This window comes from Galendromus occidentalis, unplaced genomic scaffold (assembly GCF_000255335.2).
Source record: "Galendromus occidentalis unplaced genomic scaffold, Mocc_1.1 scf7180000077524, whole genome shotgun sequence".
NCBI classification, from domain to species: Eukaryota; Metazoa; Arthropoda; class Arachnida; order Mesostigmata; family Phytoseiidae; genus Galendromus; species Galendromus occidentalis.
The window spans coordinates 3,040,948-3,059,419 of record NW_003805512.1 but is presented as its reverse complement, the minus strand read 5'-3'; the positions used below and the strand labels follow the sequence as shown (position 1 = coordinate 3,059,419).

At 51.9% G+C, this 18,472-nt stretch overlaps 2 protein-coding genes across 2 annotated transcripts in view; both read right to left on the bottom strand.

The window, feature by feature from the left end:
* Positions 1 to 1,477, bottom strand: part of LOC100904058 (ATP-dependent RNA helicase cgh-1) — a 2,557-nt gene extending 1,080 nt beyond the window's left edge. The window contains 4 exon segments of the mRNA XM_029112651.1: positions 3 to 318; positions 440 to 832; positions 1,063 to 1,125; positions 1,426 to 1,477. Of these exon segments, the coding sequence (XP_028968484.1) occupies positions 3 to 318; positions 440 to 832 (709 nt within the window). The 5' untranslated portion in view covers positions 1,063 to 1,125; positions 1,426 to 1,477.
* Positions 1,478 to 4,193: 2,716 nt separating this feature from the next.
* On the bottom strand, positions 4,194 to 17,226 carry LOC100903909 (leucine-rich repeats and immunoglobulin-like domains protein 1). Its single transcript, XM_029112715.1, has 8 exons — positions 17,196 to 17,226; positions 15,892 to 16,096; positions 11,737 to 11,808; positions 8,377 to 8,448; positions 7,746 to 8,123; positions 6,155 to 7,587; positions 5,686 to 6,027; positions 4,194 to 5,524 (listed from the first exon to the last, which is right to left on the bottom strand). Exons 2-8 carry the CDS (start codon positions 16,089 to 16,091, stop codon positions 4,194 to 4,196), a joined length of 3,828 nt encoding a protein of 1,275 aa, XP_028968548.1. The 5' UTR covers positions 16,092 to 16,096; positions 17,196 to 17,226.
* Between the last annotated feature and the right edge of the window lie 1,246 nt (positions 17,227 to 18,472).

Here is an 18,472-nt window from a genome sequence, read left to right as displayed (position 1 = left end):
CATCGTGTTGACATGGACGGCCTCATTGAGATTCTTGTCAACAAAGTTCTTCACCTCCGCTGGGAAAGTGGCAGAATACAACAAGGTCTGCTTGTTCTTTGGGAGAATCGACATCAGCTGTTCGACGATCAGAAGGAAGCTGCCCGAGAGGAGTTTGTCAGCCTCGTCGAGAACGAGCATCTTGATCGAATCGCACTTGACGTTCTGGTTGCTAAAGATGTCCAAGGCTCGACCAGGGGTGGCGACGAGAAGCTGAGCTCCGTGGAGGATGGACCTCACGTCCTCTCGCATCTGGCCTCCCCCCATGAGGAGAGCGATCTGAGGAAGAAGATTTTCTGTCAAGCTCGAGGAGCACGCTCTCGAAGAAGAACGCGGGTTCAAAATCCGGAAATTCGAAAGGGGACCGCATACTCCCGCTGGCATCGGGAAACGAACATACCTTGATAGATGTATGCTTCGCGAGCTGCGTGCAAGTATGGGAGGTCTGCAAGGCGAGCTCCCTGGTGGGAACCAGGATGAGCGCTTGAGCTTGACCGATTTTAGGATCCATTTTGCTGAGGACCGGAAGCAGGTAGGCTCCTGTTTTACCGGTGCCGTTTTTCGCGCGTGCGATGATGTCTTTGCCGGCAATGGTCAAATGAATTGTCTCCTCCTGGATCGGAGAAGGCTCTTCCCAACCGATTTCATAGGCTCCCTTGAGAATGTCGCGTTGAATGAGAAAATCCTGGTAGGACAAGCCTTTCGTGTCGGTGACGTCAGTGGTACGGGGACGAAGATCCTTCATCGGAGGCTGCAGGCCCACCTTCCAATCGTCGGCTTCGGCGAAGGTCATCTGGAAAACTCTTGCGTGAGAATGTCTCCATCCGATGATTCCAGAGCTCGATAGTTTGGCTCGCGTGATCTATACGTGCTCCAGGAATCTATGAGCGACAACGCGACAAGGTCACCATGAGGACAAATTTCCGAGAACGCCTGGGCTCCGAATCGTTTTTATGGCTTCTTGAGACAGAGGTCACTTCGCGTCTGACTTCACCTGGATTTGATTCCTCGATCTGATCTCACCTTGACTTCGATGAGGACTGCTGGTGCACAATCTCGTGGACAAGCAGATTCGTTTAAGAGTTTCTGCGAAAAAGATAGCACCTGTTTTACAGAGGCTGATCCTCAGTATGGTAGGGAGAGATCTTTCGAGGGTACACTCGGGGAAGTATGCATCTCTCAAGTGTTGGGGAAATATAGCGACTGCGAGTAACGCCACGTGGCGGCAAGGTGGAGACCGACTCCGATCACCGTGAAACTGTCAATCTTCCCCGGGGTTCCCATTGAAACTATGAGTCGCTCATTGACGCGACTCAGTCGATCAGCGAATACTCGAAAACCGCTCATCAATCACTGCAGAACACTTACATATATGGGGACACTCACCCGTCTGGCTGTGTATCGCGGAAGCCTCGAGGCAAATGACTTTCGTGACGGTCGTCGGCCGGCAGGATGCAACTCAACATCCGTGTCTCGACGTGCAAGGCTGAGATCGTGGCGACGTGCACCACAAGTTTCGAGAGCGTTCTCAGCGTCCACCGGCACGGTATCAATACCAGAACACGGATAGCGAACGATTTCCTATCGGATATCTACGGATGATTTCTCTTGCCGTCCAGCGAAATCGTTAACATCGTTTTCAAGATGAACACGAAAAGAGTCGAGTGAAATCTGCCAGAGGAGAACAAAGGAGAATATGGTTTTCAGCTGTCTGCCACTGGAGGAAAATCAAGGCGGATTGCCCGAGGCTCAGAACCCCTCGGCTCAATTTATTGTCTCAGCGTTTCCTGAGAGTTCCCCATATCCCAGCGGTGCCCAAAGACTGATGCAACGTATCGCGCTCCTCCCGTCGAGCCATCGAGAGCCGCCCGCATTATGCCTTTCTACGTCGGTATTCGGCGCTCCTCGCCCTCAGCCGAGCTAGAGAATAAGGCGTCGACCTGGAAGAGTCTCGGAGAGCGCCCGTACATTACGGGCTCCCCCTGTCTGTGCGCGGTCCGGATCTCCGATGCCGAATGCGCAAGTTCCAATGAGCCTTCTCTGGAGATGAACGTCTCTGCTCTGGATAAGGACTGGGCCATACCGCTCAACGATACGTCCGGTGCCGCTGCTCGTCGCGGTTCACCTTTTAGGCTTATCCATTGTCGTGAGTCGATCGCCCGGACATCCGTCAATAACTCTTCTCATTTAAGAAGGAAATCGAATTAGCGAAAACTCAAAAAGCGCGGTACCTCAGAAGTTTCGGTGATGATCCCAGAAATTCGTGGTATAATTGCTTGAGGGCTCGCTGCGTCCTGCGATCGGTGAGCGGAAAAATACACACTCATATACTGCACTGCATACGCAGACCCGGACCTTTGACTTTCCTAAGGCGTAGGAGAGGGTGCAGGAACGCTGCTTTCAGAGCCTGCAACGCTCCCAGCTCCGCTACAAACCTCTACTCCGAGCTGCCGAAACGGCTATTCACGCGATAGGAACCGTATCCCGATCTGAACCAGGATGTTGCCCACGCGGGCGTGCGAAGGGAGCTGAGTACCGATCGAGAGGTCCTCAGGGGGGATAGGTGAAGGCATCAGACTAGTACCGGTTCAAGGATTCAATCACCTGAGATTTCGGACCATTCAGGGGGTTGCACCGTCAATGACACTCCTCCGTCCGACGGTTTACCGTTACGCAGCGCTGCTTCACCGGGCTTGGACGCTCTAGGGAGGAAAGCGTGAGGAGAGGAAGGAGGACACCCAGAAGGAATATGGCTCGGTTCAGGCTGGCTATAACTTAATTAATTTATTTATTTCCGTTATCGATTTCCTGTATATGGCACATAAATAAGCTGCAATTTATTTACAATCTATGATACAACCTCGCGCACGAACAAAGGAGAATCAAGCGATGTCGCGTGTCCGTCTCTACGGAAGGCTGCCAGCTTTCACTGAGTGAGTGAGAGGTAAGCAAGAAGAGAGCCCTCTCGGACGAATTGCAATAACACGAGAAGGAGCTCTCCTTCGAATAATCGGTGCAGCTGGACAAGAGACTGTAGTCGACCGAATCTCTCGAAACCGGGTAGAAAGTCTAGAGGACTTGAAGGGATATGAATAGCATCGTGATTTCTACGGAGTAGTTGACGCATCCGGAACTGATTGGAGGTTTGATATGAATAGAATATTGTCACGTTGTACTCGCGCAAATGGTCGAATTCGCTCTTGCTCGATGCACATGTCTATTCTGGGCAATCAGGTACGAGAGGAAGGCAGAGCAAGTGGGTAGGGAGGAAAAGAGGGGAGAAGCCACACTTGACCAAACGTATGAACGATATCGTAATAATCTGCGACGCACCAGCCGTTTACATGTTTCCGGAATTTATATTACCTCTCTGTTCTTCCTTATTTTTTCCTACAGCTAGAAGACGCCCAACAGCGGTTTGTTTGACGAACACGATCCCAGCCTATACTCCTCTCCGTCCATCGAGAATTGAGATCGAGTTTTGCGAGGAAGGCCAACCAAGCCATCCTTCCGCTTCCAAGTACCGGAAACGAGCTTGGAGATACACGTTGTCTCTTGGACACGCGTTTACTCGAGGAATGGAATATTTCCTCCTCCCCAGATTCCGAGACTCTGATTTTGGATCGAGCATCGGATCGAGGGAGCGCTCATTTGGGGATGCCGACGGCCGATTCGTTCCCGTGAATCACACCGCACCCTTCCGAATGATATTGATTCTCACTCACATCAGAACGAGCGTCTTGATTGGGTCATCCAATGCCGGAAGCGATCGCCAATATTTTTCGCCGATGTGCTTAACTGGTGACTGATATCATCAATCCATCTTATGTACACAATCGTGTGCAGGGCATCCATTAGCCTCCCAACACACTGAGGTATCTCCCAACGGTAATGAAGTATTCCTCAATCGAGGAGTGGTAACAATGACTAACTAGAGCTACGTATCTTCTCTTGCGAAACGTTCTCTGTAGATAGATAGGCAGACTGATGGATCGATCAGTCGGTCGATCGATCAATAAATTCATTGAACATAGCTTCCTTGGCCTCTTGGCCGCAACACTCTAGGCCTTTCTCTCCCATGAAAGACACCGGAGTTCTCGATCGGATAACATTGCATAACAAAGTTATTTGTTGCTTTCGTTCAGGAACAAGAACTAAACAATTACTGGGGTAGTCGCCGAAGGCGAGTGAGTAAGATGCTGACTAGATTGGTTTGACGGTGGGGGAGGGGGCGGCGGAGGCGGGGGAGGAGGAGGGGGCGCCCTTTTGGGTGGACCTTTGCTTTCACTATCGATGTCTGACTTGTGATGAATCGGCGACTGTTGAGTCTGTTGCTCGCCGTTGATTCGCGGTCGTTCGGTGTCACTCGCGAGTGCCAAGAGGTTGATGTTCCGTTTCGGTGTTGAGGTTTTCGGGCCGTCTTCTGCTTCGCCCCCAATCGGACTCTTTCCTGAAAGCTTGTTCTCGAACGGATTACCGTAGCTGAACGGCTTCAGATTCTTCTGATCGTCCGAGGGCTCGAGTGTTGAAGTCCTCTTTGGGGTGGCAGGACGACTTTTGAGTCCGCCTTCGGGCCCGCTCTCGTAACAGAACGGACCTGGGATGCAGGGTGGAGGAACTGGGACAACAGTGTTCGGGGAAGGCGACCGCGGACCTGGGGTACGCCGGATCGTGGCAGTGTTTGTCACGCTTCCGCCAAGGACTAGATCCGGAGAATCCATATAGGAATTGACGTCGAGATGTAATCTGCTCGGCGTCAAGGTCGAGTTCCTCAATTGACCGTTTATGCTTCTCTGCGAGAGAGTTCTTTGACATCTCCGGGAGATCTCAATGAGCTCGGGATCCTCCGCGTCCAGTCCTCCGAGGCTATCTCGTTGTAATCTCTTCATTATCACTTGAGTTTTGAGATGGGGAGGCTTGCGGGGCAGTGCGGGCTTAGGCGAAGGCGCTTCAGAGCCTCGTGAAGCCGATGCCGAGGGCACGGATGGCGCATGAACCTCGACGCTGGCCAGACTGCTCGAACTTCGGCGTGAGTGGCCGGGCGGATCGGGCTGAAAAGTACTCACACGATGTCCGGCAGCTATGGCTGCCGTTGAAGCCGCGTGATGTGCCGGCGTTGCATGGTGAGATGTAGAGCTTGATCCGCCCGAAGAGATACCCTCATCGTCGTCAGCTAAATCTTCTTTCATGAAATAAGCTCGACCCGAAGCCATGTTGATGACGGTCCGGGTACTATCGTCTACGAGAAGGCGAGTACTGACACCGTGCACCTCACCAGCAGCCGAAACACTGTCTTCTTCGTCCTCGTCGTCTTCCGCTGAACAATTCCCTCCGTACACCGACTGAGTGACGCCGCTCGAGAAGCGATCGTTGGGTGGCCCGCTCGATGATGAGTATTCGGCGAGAACAGGACTCTTGGATTTTCTAGTTGCCAGCAAACACGCCACCCAAAGGAGCGAAGTGATTACTCCGCACAAAACCATTGCTGCGAAGAGGAAAGTCTCGTTAATCCGAATGCTCGTGGATCATGTTCGGGAGACGGAACCTCACTCCCAGACCTCGTATGTACGCGCCCCAAGGCTTTCTCTCCACCGTTAGCGTTTCGAATGTCCGAGAGGATCGATAGTCTCTCGGCTCTGGACTCACCGAGAATAACAATCTCCACCGTGTTGAGTTTCCCCAGAGGCCACAAGGAACTTGTCGGTGCTTCCGACGGTATCACCTTGAGTAGGAGAACTTCGCGTTGCGTTCCAGTGTCGTTGGTCATTTCGCACGCGTAGATTCCCGAATCCTTCGGATTAGCGAGCCTGATAAGCAGGACCGCCTGCTCCTTAGCGAAAATATGTCTGTCAGTTTCTTCTAGGGGAAGTCTGTCTTTGTACCAACGACGACGCGTAGTACTGATTCCATCAGAAAGACACTCCAGGACAGCCATTTCCCCTTCGCGAACATCCTTCGGCGGCAAAGGACGATGCACTTGAGGAGCTTCTGAAAATTGAACGAAAACCATCGATCAGCGATCCGGGCAGCGAAAATTGCGTCGGGAGATAGCCTTCAGACCACATGCCCGCGAATCGAGTCGAAGGCACGAGTTGAACCCAAGAAACAGACCCACCTTGAACTGATAATGTGACGTTGGTCCGCACGGGTCCAGCAGAGTTATTCGCAGTGCAGGTGTAGACCCCTTCATCGACTGGTTTCAGCTTTTCGATGTAGAAGACAACGTCACTTTTCATCAGTTGCATACGTCGCTCACGAGCTGCAGGAAAATCATCTCCTCCATCCTTCTTCCATGAGATGACCGGTTTCGGCTGCCCAGTCGCCGTACACTCCAACACCACGCTTTCACCCGCCACGCCGCTTATCCGGGGTGGAGGCGTTTTGATGAACTCAGGCGCGACGTGCACAAGGACCCGACTTTTGTTCGAGTACGAGGATCCGAATCGGTTCCTGGCGATGCATTGATATCTGCCCTCATCCTCATCTTGCACGTTCCTCAGGTGGAGTTTCGAGGTGAATACGGTCCGGTTGCGATCATCGGTCGTGGCGAAGTTCTCGACTAGAAGTTTGTCTCTAACTATGTGGAGATTTCTTCTCCAATCGAAGTTGATCACCGAAGCGTCGACCGTCGTGTTCATAGTAGCTTTGCACAACAGACTAACGTTGTGTCCTTTCAGAGCCTGCAGGCCTGTCGGAGATTCGAGAATGACTGGAGTCGACAGCACTCCGCAGGTCCACTGGTCACGTTCAACCGAGAATATGGATTTTCCTCTGAGTTCGACCGGGAAGCCACATGTGGCGTGAACTTGCTTGTCGAGCCTGTTGGACTTCAGCCATCCGGGTAGCCAGCTGAGACTACAGTCGCAGAGTAGCTCAGTCGTGTTCAGTTGCAGGCTGGAGATCTTTTTGAGCAAACTAAAAGCGTCCTTGCTTATAGTCGATAATGGATTGAGATCAAGATCAAGCGTTTGGACCTTAGACAAGCCCGCGAACGCCTTGGCTGGTAATGCCTGGAGAGAATTGTTGGCCAAGCCGAGGCGCGTGAGCCTGTTCAGGCCCTGAAAAGGCGATTTCGTGTCTTCGATGGCCCACGTAAGATCATTGTGACTAAGATCGAGCGTCTGCAATGTCTGCAGACCCTTGAAGGAGAACTCCTCGATGAAGCTGATGTTGTTGTGACTCAGATTGATGACTTGGATAGTGTTCAGATTGGCGAACGACTGTTGTAGAATCGCCTCGATATTGTTGTATTCCAAGTTCAGCTCCTGTAGGGATTCGCAATAGTCGAACGACGACGGACTGATTTGAACGACCGAATTGTTTTGCACAAAAAGCTGACGTAGCGCCTTGAGTCCGTACAGCCAACTCCGATCGAATACCGTGATCTGATTGAATGATAAATGGAGTTGCTGTATGTTGTCGAGACCGTAGAAAGCTCCGTCCGACAAGACGGAAATTCTATTCTTCCGAAGATTGAGGATTTCTAATTTTTTGAAGTTCTGGAAGGTCAGTCCCTCGATAACGGTCAGTTGATTCCGGCTCAAATCTCTGAAATTCCGGAGGAATAACGCTCAGTACGATCAGGCCAACGAAGTGATACTCTCCGGTGGGAGAGCAACGTCGGACACTATGATATACATACTATGGGCACCTCATATCACGAATATATTCACTGCAGCAAAGAAGAATCGGAATTCCATGCTTACAATCGTCGAAGCTGCAGGTTTTCTTTCCTGAACAATTCTCTCGGCAACTTTCCCAACCTATTCCTGCTGAGATTCAGACTTCTCAGCGAGGTAAGATTGTCCAGGCTGCCTCGATCTAGTACGCTTATGCGGTTCCGTTGCAAATTAAGGGTTTGCAACCGGCTCAAATGTCCAAACCAAGCAGAATCGAATGCCTCAATGCGATTCACGCTCAAATCCAGCAGAATCAGCGAGTGGGGGAGCGGGTGTTCCGACGGTTCTGATACATTAAGGGTCGACGGAAGTGAGATATCATTATTGTTCAAGATCAGCTCTTCTAATTCGTTGAGGCGATGGAGACCCTCTGGTAGCGACGTCAATGAGTTGTTGGACAAGCGGCTGCAACGAAAAAAAGCGAGCTCAGAGAGGTGAAAGAATCACTATCGTACGGAGTTCTGAAGTTGGCCATCAATCACATACTCATCAAACAAGACTGATCGGCATGGAGGACCGTATCGATACAATAACTTCCAGATACAACCCTTCCGTCTCGGAGGCAACACCTCCAGGAAAGAAGAGCTCACATTCCGACGAGTCGCCTAGGCTACAGGGAGGTATTTGTTCAACGACGATGCGTGGAAACTTGACTCACATGAATTTCAGATGCGGAGTGTGTAACCACAATTCAGGCTCAATTTCTAGGATTTCGTTATTGGTTGCATTCCTGGGAAGGGGAAGGGAATATTCCTTAGTTGTTAGGGCCCTTTAGCACAGAGTGTCGGCCGTATTTCTATGTATTTCTGATCTCGCAATGACTCCATTCGGAGCGCGCGAGATCGATCTGCGTTGCTGGCAGGTGGATATTTTTCGAGTCCGAATCGCGATCCCCCCCGTTCCCTCATGTTTCCGAGCTCTACCAACGAGAGAAGCAAAGAACGCCGATGGTACCCGGCCGTTCCAAAGGAAAGAACATGGAACCGAAACAGTCGGTTTAGGATGACAGCAACGGAAAAGGTTATTGTATTCCGACCAACTTAGGATCCGTTATCGAGAAGGAAACCCGGACTCGGATTTCACTGATGTGTCTCTACAAGAAGTCGAGTGCCTTCGCGCGCCGCCGTCGTCATCCGAGAAAGGAGGTGGGTAGATGGATCCGCACGCATCGAAAAACAAAACAGCTTTGCCTAGTCGTCTTGGAGGGAGTGTCCTTGCAGAATCTCGGGATGATCTCGGCTCGCTTCCGAAATCCCTCGAAGAATAAATATCTCTCGCGCAGCGTAGATACCACCTTATCCAAAATCACGGGCGCATCCTCCGTTCCACGACAGAGGGTCATTCCCGGAGGAGAATGTACATTTCTCCTGCGGAATGCGATCGGGTCGGATTCCATGGAAGAGATCATGAGTGTTCACCCCTCGAGACTCCATTCGGGGATATCAGGAATCATCACCAGGAACAGTCGTGGGATGAAAAACGAATACCGCAATGATCATCTTTTTTCGAGGGCTTTCAGATCTGGCATCACTAGCCGAGTATTTCAGAGCACTCATGACGCTGGAGATTGCTGCGATCGGAAGGGTCGCTTACGTCAGAGTACTGCTTTTGGTTCCATTGGTCAAGCTCACATCTGATGTTCGCGATAGCGAGAGACAAGGGGCAGCGGCTCTATTTTTCATTCGATCGTTGGCGCGATCTATCGAGACTGTTCCGAGTTGGGAGTTCTCGGGGGAAAATGCAGCCTGCTCGATAGAATCATTTCGCTGGGGCTCCCCTCTTCTTGAGGAGCAATCCACGCGATAAGCGCGAACAAATGAATGACGCCATCTGATGGTCGACATTCCCGGGGAAAGTCTTCAAAATATCGGTGATGGTGTTTATTGATCGCGACACTCGCTATGGTCAAGGGTTGACATGTGAGCCTGTCGGTGAGGCGATTTCTTAGCAGATCCTCCAAGTTACTTTTTTCCATGCTTCTAGCAGTCTCGGCCTCACTCGTTGATGTTGAGGAAGCGACGATGCCTTCCGTCACGACTCATGACATGAATTTTTTCATTAGTTCGCCACACTTTCATTCCCAAGAAGCTGCTCGGATGGGGGAAGGCTCCGAAAAAGGGAAGGAGGCGGGCCGGAGCAAATCTCCGACCAGCCGACTTCAGCGGAGTCGCAGGATACCGAGAGGGTCGCCAGCTCTATTTACGGCTTATCTGACAAGCTTCTCTTTCATAATACATACACTCTCGCAGTGATATCTCGGTCAGTCAGCCGGCTGTGACAGAAAGCGGTTTGCACGAAGAAGCTCAGTCGTCGGGGAAAATCCGCTGAATCTGCCTTCCGATGACGCCGCGCCGTCGAACCGCAGACTGGGTGCCGCCGCAGGCACTGCGACACTGCGATATCGAGTACTCCGTTGCGTTCGCTGCGAGAGTAACTTGCAGACGGACCAGAGATCATCATTAGTCTAATCTCTCTGTCCGGACTGGACCTCTCCATCTTGCGCTCCGGAACTCTCTCCGCGATCGGTCGATGAAACCTTACGGCTGCCGATGAGAACGGGGGCTTCAAACCAAAGACATCAGAGCCCTCTTGAAGAGCCGACCAATCCAGTCAGCAGAATTCAGGAACACCTCGCTCGTTGACAGACGTTCCAACGGAGCAAAGCGGCCACGAATCCGAGAATGTCTCGATGAAGAATGTAGATTCCGATGAACAGACGGACAGACAAATAAACAGACGAAGCAGGCATAGCCTATTCACAATATTTCATGTCGAAGACTCTCCTCGAGTACCGAGTTGACTCTCGTATCTGGGGGAATCGTCCTCGTCGCGCCACAAAGATGTCTCACTGTTGGAAAATTTCAATGTTGTCGCTCCCGCTGCTCTTCTCGTTTATTTTGTTGTTGTCGCCGCTACCGCCACCATCAATAGAGTCACTAGAGCTGGGATGAACTTCTTGGTCTAACGACATTTCGTCGGAGTTCCCTTTGATCCTCATGTTGCTACCAGATGTTGAGAGATGTCGAAAGAGGCGTCGCTCCGAGAGACACTTTCGTCTGGCTGAACACATCTTGGGAATATGGATTTTCCGAGTCGAGCTCCTTCTTAGTGATCTTCCTGAGCTCGGAAGATGTTCAACTTTTGAACACTCATCTGAATTCGACCGCGCTCCGGCGGTTCGGGCTAATGGGTATTCCGGCTGTGCCATACCGGAGTTCTCGGATTCGCAAACTCTTCAGGATTCTTCTACAGAGTGCTTGAATTCGCAAACTCTTCAGGATTCTTCTACAGAGTGCTTGAATTCACAAACTCTTTGCGACTCTTCTTTGTACCGCGTTAGGATTTGGAGGCGGGATAGCCCGGTTCCGAATGATTTCCGTGAGCACGATTAGGAGCGTCGAGACACAGAAATCACTCGGTTATATATATCCTAAGGATCATTTCGCTCAATACGTCTTTCGATGCGCTCTTCCCATTTATCTGACTGAATAGTACCTCACAGCCACCGTCGGGGCCCCTCCGTTGGGGTGCTGACATCACAAATTGACGTCCAAGGTGCTGCCGTCACCGAGCTGATGCTATAGACTCTCGAGGCACTGAAGAAAGGATGATCATCGTACAGCGCTATTTCGAGCGCTGTTTTTTCCCTCTCAGCTTTTATACAAGAGCAGCGAGCAGTCGCACCAGTAGCGGTTTCTGGGCATGCTCCCGAGATCGAACATTTTTCGCGTACATGTACCTTCAGACAGCGGCATTTAATATCCTTAAGTTTCTTGGAATATTATTGAGCCTATGATTGAGAAATTTTTCCACATCGGGTTCGAGGAATCAAGTCGAGCATTGATGCGTGTGATGCCAGTCAATGCTCCTCGATCAGGCACGCCAGCCGAGATCCCGGTAGCCGTTTCAATAGAGAGACTCGACTGGATGTGGAAAGCCGTCGTCGAATACGTTCGGGAGAATGGAATCTGTAACCCGAGAATCGGAAGTCGGATAGAGGATCAGAACTCATACTCACAGTGATTGGAGCGATCTCGTTGTGAGGAAAGCGTCGGCCTGTAGCCTCTTGATTTTGTTCCGGAGGAGTTCTCTGCAAGTCGGAAAGAAAACTTTCAGTACAGCGAACCAACCAACCAAGCCTGAAACATGAAACTCGTCAGAGTTCCGAATAGCATGCCATGGAGATGGATGGAAGTTTTCTCTATCTATTCCGCTAATCCCACACTCTCTCTGGCCAGGCAGCCCGAGTCCCCATCGCTGGGCTAGAGTTTATAGTGAGGTGAATGAACGAAATTCGACGGCAGCCACGCAAATCGAATTGGACATGATGGAGCGCTCGCGATCTTTCTCGGTCGCTTCCTTACAAACTGTCTGCAGGCCTTCATAATCCACTCTTTTCGCTTCCATCAATTTCCATTACTCTTTGATTTTCTGCCTCGCGCCTCTCCGCCGTGCGATGGAAGCCGAAAGAGGCGAATCAGGTGCCTTGCCCCTCGAGCATGATACGGTCGAAGTGGAAATAGAGCATGTCCGAAAATACTTGCGGGGCTCTCGCTCGAGAAAAATCAAAAATTCAAATAGGTGTGGGGCACGACGACGGTAGCGCGCCAGAGCAAGAAGCGTTTCTCAGTTCGGATTCTTGGTGGATCGGCCCGCCAAACGGTCTACCGAGCGGTCGCTTGCTCGTCCGCTTCACCAATCAGGGAAACAAGCAGGCGGGCGTCGAAGCAAGCAACAACACCCCAGCAGGACTTCCCACAGGTGCGAGGAGAGAATTAGAAACTCTTGAAGAGAAGAGAGGAACGGCTCCGTCGCTTGCTCCGCTCGACGCGCTAAGAGAACACAAAATCGTACACGCATGCATATACGGAGCACCACTTGAGGCGATGAATAGATGGTGCCAGGAGGAGGTGGTGATCATAATTTGGGGCGACCCCTAACACCGAATCATTGGCAGCCTGAACTTCACAGCTCAGATCAATGGAAAATCGAAGACTCGCTCGACTAGAGTCGACCGAGTTTGCCAGGCGACATGAAGTGAAGCCACATTCGCTAGCGGGAAAATAGTCGTGAGGCTCCTGGGCATCCGAGAGGGCGTCGATCGCTGAAACTGCAATGTGTTTCCAGAAAGCACAGATAGATACATAGGACCGCCCAGAATAATTCGCAGTTTTGCGCACCCTCGACAGAGTGAATGGCGATAATCATCCTCAGAGTCACCCAACAGTGAGGGAGCTAATCGTTGAACAGATTTCGGTCAATCGGTATCGGATATGCCCGAATGACCCTCAGAGGGAATGAGAATATTTCCTCAACTTCGATCAAGCCGATGTGTACAATGTGAAGTCCCTCAGGAGCTCAGCCGATGAAAGGACCGAGTCGATAGTCATGAACTCGTCTTTATTCGCGGGAGTGCCAGACCCACGTTCTGGAGCGTCCCCAGCAGGCTTCGGGGCGTAAGTTCCGCTGTTCCTATGGAATCGGAGCAGTCCGAGGCCCGAGCGAAGCCTCAAAGGCTAGCCTTCAGCCATTTTCTCGCCCACCATCCGTGCGGAACTTGAAATTCTCAAGCTAACTCCTACTATGTGTGGGAAGCTACGAAGACTCTCTAGAGGAGTCAAAGAGTATTGACAGGAATCTCACTCAAATCATTCCTCCAACGCTCCCTCGCAGTAGAGCGTCAAAACAATGTTTTTCTCGACGCCTGTCCCAGACGGACCGGTTGGAGCGTCGGCGTCGCTCGAAGCGCTGCTTCACAGTGATCCGTTAGACGGTAATTATTGGATGCAGGCACGGAATTTTCCTTTAGATCGACGTTGGCGGTGAAAGGCGACTCTTGCGGCGGTGCGAGCCGCGTCATCGAAGAGCGCTCCTTTCGCACTCCGGAAAAGCTAGCGTGACATCGAATGGAAGAGGAAGAAGCCAGCTTCAGCAGTAGGTACCTACGCCTGCTTCGCTATCATATTTTATCATCGGGAAACGAGTGAATGATAGAAAATCAAGCCGGCATAATGAAAGGCCGCACAGAGCAACGAATCCGTAACATCTAGGAAGCTAGAGAGAGCAGCCCTAGAACAAAAAGATATTCTGATTGAGCAGCGAGAAAGGACAAACTGTCTACCAGGATCCCTTTATCTCTCGAAAGTCCTCAACGGCGGCGGTATCCCAATCGGCGATTCCTCGAAAGTCAACACCAGATGATGCCGCCGCGGCCTGCGGAAGCGGGCCCTCAAAATCCCCAGCTATCCCTCATGATATCTTGTGAGCCATCAGCCTGTAAGTCGATTTCACGGATCGCATAGGTGAGTTTCCCTCGTTCGGGGAAAGGGGAACAGAATCATGCCCGTCTAATCAATAAAAATCCATGGCTGTAGAGTATGCTGAGAAAAATGGAATTCTTAAGAACGAGCGCGTGAACGGCGATTGCTGCAAGCAAACAGTCTGTCAGCCGGGCGGCGAACCGGCCGTCCAGGCTCGCTAGCAAACCACCGGCACCTGCACGCCCTTGCATCAATGTACTCAGGTGGCCTTCTCGGTAGTTGAGCCTGGCAGACTCTGAAGAATGGACAGACCGAGTGTCGAACCGAACGAGCAAGCGACTTGTTCGCTGGCCAACGCTAGCGAGTGAGCGGTCGACCGATAGAGTCGGCGCTGCCATTTATTCGGCTTACACTCAAGCGAGCTCTCAAACTGCTCGTATAGATACCTGGCCAGGTACCTCTGGGTACCTGGCCTGCATCGCTCGTTCGTTGAGAAACACAATAGAGTTCCATCGACACCCCCAGAGGAGGAAGAAGAAGAAGCAGCAGCTCACGCTCCTGCTAGCTGGCGATGAGCAGCCGAAAGCGGGTGAAACAACAAGAAAACGAATTCGCAGGCCGATTCAGCGACGCCGCGCCGGTCCAACAGAACGACGAGCCACGAAAGAACGACGGACGGACGGTACAGACAGGCGAATAGCTAACAGAGGGGCGAACAACGGGCCAACGCAGAATTCGGAGCGGTAATACGACGGGTGGGGGTTCCCTCTCGCCGCCGCTGCTGCTGCTCTCAACCGGCAGTAACAACACCATCGCTGACGCGGGATCGAGCGGACCCCAAAATAAAAGAACCAAGGACTGAAGACGCGTTTTAAGCTCAGAAATGCACTGTCCTGCGTCTGGGAAATCGTCAGAGCCCTGCCACATCGACATCCATATCGACAAATACCTGTCGGAGTTGCCGAAAATTCGCAGAGAGCCAGAGCTCCCATGGCATGAGACCGGCGAGCTCTAAGGAATAGCACTTGATAGAAAACCTCATGGACCTCTAGTATGGAGCTAAGGACGATTCACGTCTCTGGAACATGGGGTTTTCTCTCTGTCGGTACGGGAGAAATCTGAGCGAGCTTCTCGCGCGTCTTCGATTTTTTTCGGTCGAGTCGGCGGTAGACAGCGGGGCCCGAAGAACAATGGGAGGCTTTCTCTTCGGATTTCTGTCGGAAGAACATGCCCACCTCCGACATCACTCTTAGATCTGAACCCCACTCAGCCATTCGACGTACCTATGTCGAGTGGATCTAGCCAATGGGCTCGCCGGAGCTCGTTTGACGTATGATGTGTGATAAAAGGAGAGAATTCCGAATCAAGCGAGGAAATCAAGTGCACTCGAAAAGCGATCGTCGTTCCGCTGTCGTGGAGGAGTTGCCAGGCAGTCGTTCGACATCGATCGAATTATCGAGTGAATTCAGATGTCAAGGATCGAGCTCGCAGCCGAATTCAACTCGACACGTGAAACTGTTCGCGATAAGCTACCGAAGCCATCCGGAGCAGAGAGAATTCTACGTCGGCAGAATCGTTACGTCGACGCGGGACATCTATTGTACAGACCGTCCCGCAGTGGTCAAGTGTATCTAGACAGAATCCATCTATCGAGTGAGCCAGCGGACGAGCGCGTAAGCGGGCGGCTGACAGAACGACGATGTCAAATCTCAGAAAGGTGACATCGAACGGACTGTAAACACAGCTAACTCACTGATAGTGGCTCCTCATAAGACAGTTTTACGAGCGATTATTTATCCATACTGGCTATCCTACACGAGCTCTAGAAGTCGCTACAGGGCGAATTTCCACTGGAGCCAGGCTAAAATTTACGGTTGTCGATGAACGTCCCAGTCGAACATAACAATACTTACAGTTGTTTCGTCCAGGTGGGTAGGTCTTGGGGTACGGTGGTGAGCCCTCTGCGTCCGCAGTCAACAAACTCTTCCAAGCAGGTGCAGAGGGCGGGACAGTACAAGTACTGCCCGTTAATTTCGTGAACAGAGACGCCTGACAACGATAGGAACAGCACAAACTGGGTCCACCGTACAACCCAGGCTACCGAAGAAGCCATGATTGCTCAGCGAGTGGCCGACCAACCAAGCATCCGATGATGACAATAACTACTTCATGTTTGTCGAGCGTCGTGCCCCGGGAGCAGGGCAGAATCCTTTACGTATCCACAAATGACAATCCTCGGCTGGTGCTACGAACGACGATGGCGTTGGCGGCGACGACGACTCGAGGTTGGGTAGCAGCGACAGCAACAACAGCAGTCTCGCTGATACAGAACATAACCGACAGAAACCACTGGCGATCTTCACCGATGTAAACCGCAACACTGTATCATCATGAGCATCATCATGTCCGTAATCATGCTAATCGTGGTGCCATGGTATCATCAACCGAGGCACATGCTCTGCACACACAGCACTCTCTCTTCTCTCTGCAGCTCACGCACTAGTGTGTGTGATGGTGGCGATGGTCGGTGGTGGTGGTGGTGGTTCCCCTTTCTTTCCAGAAGCTGCTGCGGCGGCCGCGCTGCCCTCTCTCTTCGCTGTCGGTGCTGCAGCTTTGTGAGCTTTTAGTTCGTCTCTTCACCGTTGGCGGCGCTGACCTTCGTTGCATAAATGAAAAATGTCACTGCCATGATTTACCGGGAATTCGGTATTGCTGTGGGCACATATTCGGTGCCCAGAGATTGAATACGATTGATTGTTTGTCCCTTCCCTCTCGGGTGGAAGTACATTCCGAAGGAAGCTCCCGACGGAGCAAGTTCCCAAGTCCCGTCCCCACACCCCGGGCGCGCGTTGCTGTCGATCCTTCTTCCTGGGGAGATGTATCCAACTTCATAAAGCGCTACGACTGCCCCTCGACCACGGGGAAGTCGAATGTTCGGGTCGACCGGTGATGGCGGTTCAATTCTTGTCTCGGAACACAGGGGATGTTCGACGCAGCTCCACATCGGAGAGGGTCATCCTTGGGAGGACAGAGGTCGCCTCGGGCTGGTATCTGGTATCGATCATTACCATTGTCTCTGATCGTGAAATCATCATCACGCCTTGCGAAAAACCGCAGAACCCCAGGTCTCGACTGCGCTTCCCGATAAAGGCCCCATCGGACGCCGTTCTCCACAAAGACTGCCCATGACTGGCCTAACTCTGTGGATAGTGTGAGCATGAGAGGAATAGCTTGACTTTTACACGCGGCAGTCTTGTGGGCTAGAATCTGGCTCAGAAGGCAGGACGGGGGAAGGACCTACGACCCAGAGGTGCATCGTTGCACATACGTTCTGCAGCGTTGTGCTGCAAATCGCTGCCCCGACTTCTCATCAGAGCTTGCCGCGCAACGCAAGGAGGAGCATCGTCTACGAGAGCCGCATCGCGGAAGGGTAGAAGGGGAAAAACCACGCAGCGACGGCAGGGAAGGACCGATTGAAGTTCGTGGAATAAGGTCGACCCGAAACAATTCCAGCAAATTGTCGAGGATCTGAGTCACAGCTGAGTACACACAAAAAGGAGTCAAGATACCGCGCCATTACCGGGACGCCCTCTCACATTGAGAGAACTGGCTAACAGTTGGCGCCTCTTCCCGAGGCTTGAAAATCATACATTCGTTATACTATGGATTGCAGGGACAAGCCCCACCCTTTACGCCAGCGATGTGGTCAGCCTATATGAGTACGGAGCCCAAGCAAGCTACTTTGTGCTCCTGATGTCGCATAATGGGTATCCGAAGGAATCGATTCGACAAATCATCCCCTTGACCAGCCCCGGGTCGATCGTTCCGAACGCAGAGCGATCTCCGTCGAAGAGTAGGGAAGCTTTTCAATGCGAATCCCGTGGACCAAACCCCAAAAGATGGCCCCAAAACCAACTGAGGCTCAACTATTACCCTGCTCGAAACTCGGGAGCTTTCTTTGGTCTCGCTCAGAATGTGCATGTGCTTCACGGGATTCACTCATTCATTGTCCCTAAACGTGGATAACCGAATTCGCGACAGATGAATGACCTCGGGAGGCCGAATGCTCACGATTCCGCATGGCTTCCGAGTACAGATCGGTACGCGGGAGACTGGGCTCCTCCATGTACGCGAGTACAGCTCTCTATAGAGCCAAATCTCCCGCTAGAGCGGTGTTTCCCAAGGAGAGCCATGTTGCCCCCTGGGAGCCATGACGAATGACGTACTCGGACCTCCATAGAATATAGTAGGATCCAATAAGAGGGGGCCTCGCGGGTCTACGGATACGATGCTGAAGGCCCATCGGGGATCCTTGGGCCAAAAGAAATCGGGAACCTTGTGAGTTCTGCGTCTGAAAGGACTTGGAAACGATGGAATGAAACGAATCGAACGATACAAGATTGTATCGTCCGCGCTGTGGCTCCGGAAATTCGAGTTGCGCGCTCATCTCCGTTGTCTGCTCCACCAAACAAGTTCGTGAGCCGCCATCTTGAA